The sequence below is a fragment of the Erythrolamprus reginae genome, chromosome 1 (genome assembly GCF_031021105.1).
Source record: "Erythrolamprus reginae isolate rEryReg1 chromosome 1, rEryReg1.hap1, whole genome shotgun sequence".
NCBI classification, from domain to species: domain Eukaryota; kingdom Metazoa; phylum Chordata; class Lepidosauria; order Squamata; family Dipsadidae; genus Erythrolamprus; species Erythrolamprus reginae.
The window spans coordinates 341,768,432-341,781,417 of record NC_091950.1 but is presented as its reverse complement, the minus strand read 5'-3'; the positions used below and the strand labels follow the sequence as shown (position 1 = coordinate 341,781,417).

Genomic DNA, 12,986 nt, shown 5'->3' with positions numbered 1-12,986 from the left:
TGTCATTAACAAATTGAAATGCTCTCTTCTTTTTGAAGTTCAACAGGAGCCAGCTGTCTGGACATTCCTTCTCATTTCTATTCCCAGAGATTACAAAGACATTGTTAGAAAAGGCCCCTTCAAAGAATATTCAAGTGATTTTACAGACATTGTTACAGAAAATAATACCAATCAGCTATTTTAGGTGTCAGATTTAAAGCTAATGAAAAGCCACTAAGCCCATACACGAAACAAGTACATAAATCAGCCCAATAAAACACCTTTGTAAATATTTATGTTCTCTGTACACTCCATTTCATGCTTTCTTCCTTTACCTTCACCTCTTGAATTTCCTGTTTTTACATTATGCCTATGACTGGCTTTAGTTATCTACCTGACATTGCTTAATTAGTTACTACTTCCTCTGGTATCATTTACCTTAATCCTAAATCTTTACAGACTCGGGAAACCTCTTCTGCACTTTCCTAACATCAGTTGCTGTCACTTCAAGTGGCTTTATGTGGCCCAGATTGTCAGCCATTCTTGTTTCTCTGAGGAGTGGGAATAGTAGCATTTATGAGGACAGGATATTTGAATAAACAAGGAGAAGACCATTTTGGGAAACATGGCATTAAAAAAAAATATATATTTGTATGCATATTTCTCACCTGTGAAAAAGCCATTCTTTGCTTGTTCAGAATAATTTAATCTGCCTAAAACATCTGTTTTTGCCAAAAAAAATAATGGTTAAAAAGACATTGGACATGACTACTGTAGGAATAGTCATCATGTTTTCAATAGGAATCCTAATAGCACTACGGTTTTTATTGTGTTCCTACTATGTACAGAAGGCTAAAAACGTATTTCTTTCTGGAATCCAGTTACTGAAATCATATTTGAGGAAAGGAGAGAGACTTTATAGCTCACTTCCATCTCTTCTGCTACAACAGGTTTCTCGGGCCTCATGGTGTCCACTAGGAGTGAGAAAGCTGTGATTAATTATTTCCTGTCCATGTTTCTCTTGAGTGCACACTCTGTTTTAAAGGGTCAAAATCAGTGCCTGCACCTTAAGAATGAAGAGTTTTTCCCCCTTTAATTTTCACCACACCACACCCAAATTGGCTAAACATTTCAATCCCACCCATTCCATAGATATCATCCATTTCAACCAAATTCTCTACACTTTTCAGCCAGGGTATCCAATTAATTGATTTTAATAAAAGTGCATCTTTCACCAGGAACATTATTCCCCTCCTTGACTGAAAGCATCTTTCCTGATGTATCTCACCCTGTCAAGGCCAATGCCATAATTCCCAGAAATTGGGACTGGAAGATGCCAGGATAGGAAAGACTGACTTCCATAGGGTAAATGATTGCTTATTTGTACCCTATGACAATCATTAACTATGGTACCTTATGATTCCTGATGAATGTATCTTTTCTTTTATGTACACTGAGAGCATTTGCACCAAGACAAATTCCTTGTGTGTCCAATCACACTCAGCCAATAAAGATTTCTGTATGGATATTTTATGAGTCACATATTAGGAAGTATAAGTCCCAAATAACTCATAAGATTAAAGCTCAGGCAGCTTCTGGGAATATGAAGATTCAGGTCCTACACTGAAAAACTGAAAGACTGAATGCTTCCTTGTTGGCTTTTGCATTGTCTCAGGAAAGTGTCCTTGTCACTTTCTAACAGGATAACATAAGAACTGTTCCAAGACTAAAAATAATATTTAGTTAACAACCCCTTAGTATTCTACAGTCCTCCACACTGGCTAATTTCTCCCTAATACCTCATTAAAATTCACAGTGGCTTTGTAGTCCTACTCTAATGGCCCTCCATTGAGGCAGGGACGGTGAAGGTGAGAACTGACAAATGGATGTAATTTTCTTTCTGCCCTTCTTTCAGGTTTTATTATCCCGGCTTCCATCCTTTGAGGGCTATCCAGATGATGAGAGTGGCCAAATTGCAGTTCCACCAGGACATGTCCTCTCAGGCCCTTGAAACTCTGAAACAGGTCAGTTTTGCTCACTGGTTCTACATTCTCTTTTCTCCTAATTGTTTCTCCTTGACTGCGTTTCTACAACCTCCCTGCTCACCTCACTTTCCACCTGTCACTCAGCAAGCACTCTCCCACTTTTTTTATGTCTATGCCAGGCCCGGAGGCAATGGCTACAAAGTGAGTTGCTTACAGTTTCCAGGAGAGACTTACTTTAATAGCAGGGGTTGGTAATTACTGTTCAGTATCTGAGGGGGTGTCATTAATCACCCCAAACCTTGAATGGCAAATAGCTATTAAGTTGGATGAACAAGAGACTGTTTCAGTACCTTAATCTGCTTCTCCTTTTTAAATATTGAACATGTTCTGCATCTCATTGAACAGTGAAGGCAAGGTAAATAGTAGTCGAAATGCTTCCTTTGATCATAGAAACATACAAGCACAGAAGCATAGAAGATTGATGGCAGAAAAAGACCTCATGGTCCATCTAGTCTGCCCTTATACTGTTTCTTGTATTTTATCTTAGGATGGATATGTATGTTTATCCCAGGCATGTTTAAATTCAGTTACTGTGGATTTACCAACCATGACTGCTGGAAGTTTGTTCCAAGCATTTACTACTCTTTCAGTAAAATAATATTTTCTCATGTTACTTCTAATCTTTCCCCCAACTAACCTCAGATTGTGTCCTCTTGTTCTTGTGTTCACTTTCCTATTAAAAACTCTTCTCTCTTAAACCTTATTTAACCCTTTAGCATATTTAAATGTTTCAATCATGTCCCCCATTTCCCTTCTGTCCTCCAGACTATACAGATTTAGTTCATTAAGTCTTTCCTGATACGTTCTATGCTTAAGACCTTCCACCATTTTTGTAATCCATCTTTGGACCCGTTCAATTTTATCAATATCTTTTTGTAGATGAGGTCTCCAGAACTGAACACAGTATTCCAAATGTGGTCTCACCAGTGGGATCACAATCTCCCTCTTCCTGCTTGTTATACCTCTAGCTATGCAGCCAAGCATTCTACTTGCTTTCTCTACCGCCTGACTGCACTGTTCACCCATTTTGAGACTGTCAGAAATCACTACCCCTAAATCCTTCTCTTCTGAAGTTTTTGCTAGCACAGAACTGCCAATACAATACTCAGATTGGGGATTCCTTTTCCCCAAGTGCATTATTTTACATTTGGAAACATTAAACTGCAGTTTCCATTGCTTTGACCATTTATCTAGTAAAACTAAATCATTTGCCATATTACAGACGCCTCCAGGAATATCAACCCTATTGCACATTTTAGAGTCATCGGCAAATAGGCAAACCTTCCCTACCAAACCTTCCCCTATGTCACTCACAAAGATATTAAAAAGAATAAGATATTAAAAAGAATCGTGAGCTAGTAAGAATTCTGAAACTCACCTGAAATATTAGGGATGAAATGCCAATGAAAAAAAATAAAGAGGACAATCAAAATTTAGCTGCATTAAGTCGTTAAGCGCATTTAATTCTGAGCTGACCACTGCAAAGAATGTGTACTATTAAAAGATCTGATTGGAGGAAATTTCTTCATATGAATTATTTGTAAGCCAATTCAGAATAGTGGTACGTTCTATATACATAATCTGCTCATCATTATTGAAAGGAAATACATTAGTAACTAACTTGTTTATGAAAGCAGCACGTTTCCCAGTGATAATTATTTATTTTGTTAACAATTTATTCAGCTCAATGGCCTTCTGAAACAAAATCTGTAAAAGTACTTAAAATAACTTCCTTTGGAAAAATAAATTACTATAGGTAATTAAATCTTATTAGTTTGTATAAACTATAACACATCTGGTGGGGGGGGAGAGAAGTAAAATATGACTTCAGTAACCGAGTTGTCGAAGCATGGAACTCATTACCGGACTCCATAGTGTCATCCCCAAACCCCCAACACTTTACCCTTAGATTATCTACGGTTGACCTATCCAGATTCCTAAGAGGACAGTAAGGGGCGAGTACAAGTGCACTAGAGCAGTGTTTCCCAACCTTGGCAACTTGAAGATATTTGGACTTCAACTCCCAGAATTCCCCAGCCAGCAAATGCTGGCTGGGGAATTCTGGGAGTTGAAGTCCAGATATCTTCAAGTTGCCAAGGTTGGGAAACACTGCACTAGAGTGCCTTCCGTCCCCTGTCCTATTGCTCTCCTATATCTCCTATACTATATCTCCTATAGTCTTTGGAGAGGGGCAGCATACAAACCTAATAAATTGAATTGAATTGAATTGAATTTCTTCTATTCCTATATCTCTTCTTCTATTCTTTCATTGATATGTTCTATTACTATATCTTCTTTTCTATTATTTCTTAGATATATTTTACTATGAGTATCTCCTCTATAACCTTCATCATGTATATGTGTATATAGATATATACCCACTAAAACCCTCATTGTATATTGGACAAAATAAATAAATTAAATAAAATTTTAGTTATGTGGCATAAAACATGTTGGTTGCACATGAATGGTGTCCTATATATATAAGGTCATTGCATGCCGACCTGAACTTGTCTCAGCTGGCTGCTTCTTATTTGGAGTTTCTTCTAAATTTGTGATAGATTTATAAAATGTACAAGACCTTCTGGAAATGTCACTGTATATATAAAATGTATTTGCTCGAGTTACATAGCTTTGCGACAGCTGCCTTATGTAATTTCCCGACTTATTCTTTGTAAAGTTTCACATATTGTAGTTTAAGTTCCAGTTTTAAGGATGTAAAAAAAAAAAACCTTCTAAAATTCAACTAAGCTATTATAATGCTTTATCTGAGATTCAACCCAATTGTTATCAGATTTTTTAAACGCTTCATTTGTTAGGCCTCTGGCCTTTCTCTCACTGCGCTCAAGATGGTGTATTTTCTCTCCCATTACAAATAAGCATTTAAGAAATAGCAGCATTAAGCCATACAGCTCTTACATGTATATTTGTGGGCGCACACAAACGTAGGTGCATAGATGTACACATACAGATACAAGGGTTTTTTTTAAAATAATTGCCAAAGTAGTTGCTAGACTACTGATTGCGAGATTGAAATTCCAATGCTACCTTGAGCAAAAATGCTTGTTTAGTGGTATCTATTGTGAGATAATCTTTACTGGACCAGCATGACAGATTTCAGTCCATAATCTTCAGTGGAGATGCCTCCATGCTTCAACAGATTGATTCAAGGTAATAGTAGTAATAATAATATTACTGATTTTGAGGTATAAATATCTGTGATAAAGTGTTATAATTAAAAATTACAGTTTTGATTAATTTCATGTTATTTCATAACTGTTATTTCTTTCACATTTAATTCATTTGATGCAATTGTTGAATCTGACGTGGTGTTGCTGATCATGCCAGTGCATCCCTGGAAGGTAGCCATCCATGTCAGTGTTGCAATCTAGTTTTACCTATGATTAGAGAAATGGATTCCTAGCACATCTTCTGTGTTCTGTCGGGCTCTCTGGTAGAATCCTCCCAAAAATTCACAGGTACAAATTTCAGACACACACACGTTTGAAAATTCAAAACAATGTTCTTTATAATGAAAATTCACTTAAACGAAGTACAGTATAGCAAAGAGCACTGGTCTCCAAAAAACCTGATAATTTATACAAGTCCCTTATCAGTTCTGTGATACTTAGCTTGCAGCTGTGAGGCAATTCACAGTCCTTCTTTCACAAAGTGAAACACACTGGTTTAGTTTCAAAGCGGGGGAAAATCAGCACACACAAAAAGTCAAAGTCAGTAAAGCAGTCATGAAACACAATGATCAGATAATCCTCCACAATGGCCAAACCTACACGCTGCTATTTATAGCACCCTCACTAATTACCACAGCCCCACCCAACCACAGGTGGCCTCATTTTCTTTGATAATAATCTCTCAGTTGTTGTTGCCTACGCATCGCTCTCCGCATGCGTGGCTGTATCATTAACTCTTGTTCTGAATCCAAAGAGGAGCTAGATAATTGATCTCCTTCTGAGCTGTCTGCCACATGCTCCTCCTCCCTGTCACTCATGTCTTCTTGGTCAGAGGAGCCTTCATCAGCAGATTCCACCAAAACAGGCCTGCAGCATGTGGATGTCTCCCCCACATCCACAGTCCTTGGGGCAGGAGCTGGGCAAGAGCTAACCACAACATTCTGGAGATTAAACTACTTTTTATCTCGTATTTATTATCATAAGTGCCACACTGAATTGTAACCTTCAAAGAGTCCCTACAGTTAAAAATACTTTAATAATAATTTTTCAAACCTCAAAAGATTAGTTTGGTGACCTAAAATAGACAAAGGGCAGATTTTATGCTTCGATACTAGTAAGACCCTTTAAAAAAAAAACCTCCACAAAGTATACAGAAAAATTGAGGAAATCAGGAAGAAATCTAGCCTCAAAGAATTTTATATCACACAATATGCCAAGACTATTATAAATTATTGAAAATCTGTAAGAATGCAGTAAATCCTTGGCTGAGACATTAAGCTCTTACAGTCTTACCCCAAAGCATATATATTCCACCTATAATACTTCCCTGCTATAAAGGGGCAAAAATTAGATGTATCTGCCCCAGAATGACAGGCATCACTTTCCAAATAGATGCTATTTGAACTGGTTCCTTCCAGCTTGCCCTGCACATTATTGTATCGGTGATGTAAATAACACAAGTGTAGCCTTCCTTGGCATCTCTAAGAAGCCTTCATGTAATTGAGGGATAAAGTAGAAACCGAAACAATTTCCTCAATATCCTGGCCTTTGCTTTGGAGCCCATTAGCAGGATGGACTTTGCCTTCTCCTTTCATCATAACTGAGCAGAAGAGAGGGATATTTGCATGCCACTACATGTGTCTCTGATGTTAGGTATGCTGTTCAATCCAAATGCAAATTAGACATAAATGAATGTGCTGGGCTTTTACTTGCACTTCCTTATCAATTACCTAATGAGTTATATTCTTGGAAAGAGAAGCAGTGTGGTTTTTGATATTACGCTGAGTATCCTATTTGTTTGCTATAACAGAATGCTTTTCTTCTGTATTTCTTCTGCATTTCAGACTTACGACCTTATGAAAGTGACTCATGGGATAGAGCATAGCCTCATGCAGGACCTGATGATACTTAAAGAAGAGTGTGAGGCCGGCATGCTATTAAAGTAGAGATGATGTGCAAGACATAACTTAACAGAAGGACAGCAAAAAGGAGACTCCAAAGAAAAGAAGTATCTCCCTTAACCAAACATATGGCAGTAAAATCGTCATATATGGAGAGTAGATTTCTTTGGATATGAACTTTGCAAGGAAAAATAGTCTGGTTGTTTTGTTATGTAAGCTATGCATTATTACTTTTTTTAATTGTACAAATGAAAATGTTCAACGGTCAGTTATTCCAGCAGGAACTGCTTCCTGCTGAGAAGTTGGTTGGAAAGACACCAGGAAAATTCCAAGCAACAATTTGATTTTAATTGAAAGTATAGGAAATGCTAATTTGTGTAAGTGCATTATTAGATGAGTATAAATTAAAAATCATACATCCAAATACTGTACATTGCAAGTATTTGAATTTAGTTTCATCAGTGTCCTTTTGTCCTACCCTAATTTGCTCCCTCTTCAAAGTACTATACTGTATTGTCATTTCTATTATGCAGTGATTTGTTTATTTTAGATTATTTTATCCCACTTTTATTGGGGTTTTTTTAATAAATATGATGAACATACCTAATATTTCCTTCTCCTGTTTTCCCACAACAACTCTTATTAGGTGGTTGAGAGAGAGTGAATGGACTGAAGTCACCCAGCAGGCATTCATTCCATAATCCTTGCATGTTTGCTGCATAACATACTTATTGTTAGATTAATAATCATGGAAACTGCAGATACAATTGAGATACACACTTCTAATGGCACAATTTGTTAGTTGTTCTGAGTGATTCTGTCCTGAGTGATGTATCAGCATAGAATAGAGTAGAGTGAGCAGAGCAGAACAAAACAGAATTCTTTATTGGCCAAGTGTGATTGGACACACGGGGAATTTGTCTTTGGTGCATATGCTCTCAGTGTACATAAAAAGACAAGATACATTTGTCAAGAATCAAGAGGTACAACACTTAATGATTGTCATAGGGTACAAATAAGCAATCAGGAAACAATATTAATATAGCATCAGAGAAGGAGGAGAGAGTGAGAAAGGGAGATAAATATATCAACAGAATCCATTTATTCCTAAATTATTTGTGTTCTTCCCATCTTCTAATACTGCAGTAATATTATGCTCCCAGATACAAAAATTCTCAGAATGTCCATCAGCCAACAATAATTGCAGCTCTCTGTATGTTTCTTACTGAAGACACTCCAATTATAGGTATGTTTATTTCTGTATAAACATACCTATAATTGTATAGTGAATTTGTTTTTCTAATACTAACTGCTCAGTTTTGCATTCTTGTCCAATTTTGTCCTTCTTGTCCAACAAATATTATAATCATTTATTGGGGAGAATAAGCTCGTTCTTACCAGATGGAAGAAAATACCTACACGATTCTCATTCTGAGCAACATTCTTTCTGGATTTGACTTGAAGCAAATCTCCAGGAGAACAGAGATTGTCATAACAGAGTTTCTGGTATTAAACAATCCTGTGACTGAACTTGACATTGTACATGACTAGAAACTGAATCTTAGATTCGGAAGAATGTGCAACACATCCTGGAAACTGCAATGTAAAATGCATGTTCTGAAGGCAGATCATTGCTTGCTTTACACAAGAACATTGCTACGTACCTCCTCCCCCTCGTCCTCCCTCTTCCTTCCCTCATCCATTTTCTCACTTAAAATGCACACTTCAAATCTGCCAGACAAAATCTGCTCACTTAAGTTTCAGTCCTCTGAAAAGAAAGCTGTAGCTCATTAGTCAAAGACATGATTTGCGTGTGGGAGGTCCTAGGTTCAATTTCCTGGCATTTCCAGGAGCATCAGGAAAAATTCTTGCCAAAAACCCTGTAGAGATTGTTAGCATTGATGTTGCTGAGCAAGATGGCTCAAGATTCTCACTCAAGCATCAGACTGTTTGAAAGTTCCCAACAATCAACTCTTGGAAGGATGACAACTTTGTGACAACAGTGAAATTTGGTGGGGGGGCTTAATTTTTAATTCTTAAATGTCATGTCCATTCAATCAGTAACTTGAAAGCATTTATGACAATACAGTGAAAATACATTTCAGGGGAAATGAGCATTCTGGACATAATTCAGAACGGCAACTCACAAATGCCAATACATGATTAGAATCTCTTCTGAACTTTTGAGTGAGTTACAGCAAAGGAAGTTTCATGCACTTCCCTGGCCTTACATATGCATGGCTCTTCTAGCTGTGGAGCAGAGTGCAATCGAAGACTGGGTTATGTCAGCCACCCTGTCATGAGTATATATATATTTAGCACAATAATAATAATAATAATAATAATAATAATAATAATTTATTGGATTTGTATGCTGCCCCTCTCCATAGACTTGGGGCAGTTAACAACAATGATAGAAACAGTATGTGACAATCCAATAATAAAACAACTAAAAACCCTTATTATAAAATCCAAACATACTCACAGACATACCATGCATAACTTGTAATGGCCTAGGGGGACAGGCATACCTCAACTCCCCCATGCCTGGTGGTATAAATGAGTCTTGAGTAGTTTGCGAAAGACAGGGAGAGTTGGTTCCAGAGAGCCGGGGCCACCACAGAGAAGGCTCTTCCCCTGGGGCCCGCCAAACGACATTGTTTAGTCGACGGGACCTGGAAAAGGCCAACTCAGTGGGACCTTATCGGTCGCTGGGATTTGTGCGGTGCGGAGAAAAACCCAGAGTGGGTTGTGTATGACGCCACTTGATATGCAGATAATATTTATGTATCAAGTCCTCAACTTACAACAATTCTTTTAGCAATCAAAGTTACAATGGCACAGAAAAAAGTAATATAGGATAGAATAGAATAGAATTATTTTATGTGTAATTGGACACATAAGGAATTTGTCTTTGGTGCATATGCTCTCAGTGTACATAAAAGAAAAGATATGTTTGTCAAGAATCATAAGGTACAACACTTAATAGTCTCGGTACAAATAAGTAATCAAATCAAATTAGCAACCAGTCAATATAAATCGTAAGGATACAAACGAACATTTTAATATACCTCTCCTCATACAATGTCTGAAGTGGAATAAATTAAGTTAGACACCATCCCCTCCCATTGGTTCTGATTGAGTAACATGGGCTGAACTGCAGACCTGGCTTTTATAGGCTGTCAGCTTGTTTCTTGTATGGAGGTCATCCAAGTTTCATACCTTTTGTATTACTTTCCATTGATTGTGGATTTTGTGTGTGTGTGTGCTTTTCTCAGCAGCAGCAGTAAATGGAAAGGGCATTTATTTTTATTTGAGCGTTATTGGTTGGACAGATTAATTTATGGATAGTAAGTGCTGTAGAGCTGCATAGTAGATATGCTTTTCTCCCATTAGGAGAGATGGGTGCAGGGTAAACAAAACAATGAGGTTTCATAATTCAGGGAGAGTTAAACAAATGAGAGTGAATCAATTCAAGGAGAGGCAAAGAACTTCTTCCTATGTCAAGATCCAGATAAGTGCAAAATATTTAAATTGCAGTTAGTCTATTTAGAAAACCTTAAAAAGAATGAAGGATCAGCAATTCTTTACATGAATTTCATATGTGGGGAAAATCTATTTATATCCAAAATAGTCTCCTAGTTGATAGGTACCCTCAGGCCAGCCACAATTAATTTATTAGAAGTTCCAGTAGCTACAGTATTTAGGGAGTTTATTTAGGGCATATTTATTTTTCAAATGATGCCATTGAGAATTTGGTTGGCTTTTACCTATACTCCTCAAAAAAATAAAGAGAACACTCAAATAACACATCCTAGATCTGAATGAATGAAATATTCTCATTAAATATTCATTTGAACAACTATTCCATTTGCACAACAGCATGTAAAATTGATTGTCAATCAGTGTTGCTTCCTAAGTGGACAGTTTGATTTCACAGAATTTGATTTACTTGAAGTTATATTCTGTTTTTTAAGTGTTCCCTTTATTTTTTTGAGCAGTGCATTTCTCGTCTATCTATATCCTGTCTATCTATCTATCTATCTATCTATCTATCTATCTATCTATCTATCTATCTATCATCCATCCATCCACCCACCCATCTATCTATCATCATCATCTATCTATTATCTCTATGTCTGTCTGTCTGTCTATCAGCTGTCAGCTATCTGTCGTTACACACACACACATATGCACGCATACTACCGATAATAGCCATACATACATGACAGTTATGCCCAGCACAATGTCTGAGCAGCAAAGGACAACAGACTGCATTTCTATCTCCATCTTGGTTTGGCACTGATTGAGGCAACATCCTGTACAATTGTAATGACTGAAATTTATGTTTGTCTCACTTTACGATGATGCATCACCCTCCAAGGGAACACAAGCATTCAAATTGCATTATTTGATTCTAGGAGAATGGATTTTAGGTTATTTGATAATAACCTGATGCCGGACCTTTTTCCTTGTTTGTGTTACAGGATTTTGGTATCTCCCTGATTATTAGATTGTTGGACAATGCATAGTAAGCAAAATTAGAGGGGAAAAAATCACAAACAAAATATATAAAATAATAATAAAAATAAAATAATAATAATAATATATAAATATAATAAAATAATAATTATTATAATTATTATAATTATAATTATTATAATTATTATTATAATTATTAATTAGCTTTGTATGTCGCCCCTCTCTAAGGACTCGGAGCGGCTAATATTTAACAATGAAAATAATAATGGCATAACTATAATTTGAATATAAGATCAGAAGGTTGTCAAATTGCATCTGGTTCAATTCCAGAAACAAGTTTCTAGATCCTTTGTGTAAGTGGTATATCTCATCGTTTTAAACTGCCATGCAACTAGGTAAAAGATTTGCCTGCACTTCAAATAACTTTTTCCATGATCACACAGAAGTTTTACAGGAAGACAATTTTTATTGTACTTCATCTGACAGTTTCTTTCATATTCACATCAGGCTAATATCAGTGAAACCCAAGGGAGTCAAGAGTCAGAAAAATTGATTTGTTGCAAGATCGGAGAGTGGCAGCAAAGCTCTGGTATGGCTTGTCAGCAATAACATCACCTAAAAAAGATTTTCTGGCTTGATGTCAGCATTTCTTTACAGACCAGACAGAAAATATAACCAGGTGAGCTAATGCTGTTTTATTGTAAGACTGCCTTAACAGAATTTTGCAAGTCTGAGTGTTTTACAGAGTGTGAAGATAGGAAGGGTGCCTTCTGAATCTCTTTCTCAGCCTGTAATACAGCTGCAGGGAGGAGTAGCAGCTCTGGTGTAGAGCATGTCATGTCCTTTTACGGTAGCTCATTTTAGGGTAGCTGCTCTCCTTTGGTCCTCTCCTCAGCTCTCACTTGTGGCTCCTAGTAGCTGTAGCATTCGCAGCGGACACACCCTGGGCAGCAAGATCAACCAACATGGCCCATACTGATCCACCAAGGCTGCCAGACATCTGAGGCCAGAAGAACATTCATAGCAGGAGTGATACGAGCACTCCACAAAGCTAGAATTGCAAATGCTGTGACAATGGTGCCTACACGTCTGCCCAACATGTGGCAGAACATTTTGTGCCCATATAGGCCTTATCATCCACCTGTGGACACATTGCATACAGCCAACAACCCATTAGATGTCATGGTCCTCTTCGAACATGAACATCATTTATTTATTTATTTTATCAAATTTATAAGCCGCCCCTATCCCGACAGAGTGCTGGGAGCATCTGGGTACCCCCATAACAGTTCGTGTGGTTGCATGCTGGACTAATTGAAGTCTCTGAATGTTACTTAAGGTAGCCCCAAGAAGAGCGCATTGCAGTAGTCAAGCCTCAAGGCGTTGAG

General features: G+C 37.3%; 1 protein-coding gene across 3 annotated transcripts in view; it reads left to right on the top strand.

Annotated features, from left to right (window-relative positions):
* Positions 1-7,718, top strand: part of SMYD3 (SET and MYND domain containing 3) — a 411,511-nt gene extending 403,793 nt beyond the window's left edge. For all 3 annotated transcript variants that reach the window (XM_070734078.1, XM_070734076.1, XM_070734080.1), the window contains 2 exons: positions 1,895-2,003; positions 7,060-7,718. In XM_070734078.1, coding sequence (XP_070590179.1) covers positions 1,895-2,003; positions 7,060-7,161 — 211 coding nt within the window. In that variant the 3' untranslated portion in view covers positions 7,162-7,718. The remainder of the gene's footprint in view (positions 1-1,894; positions 2,004-7,059) is intronic.
* Positions 7,719-12,986: the final 5,268 nt, after the last annotated feature.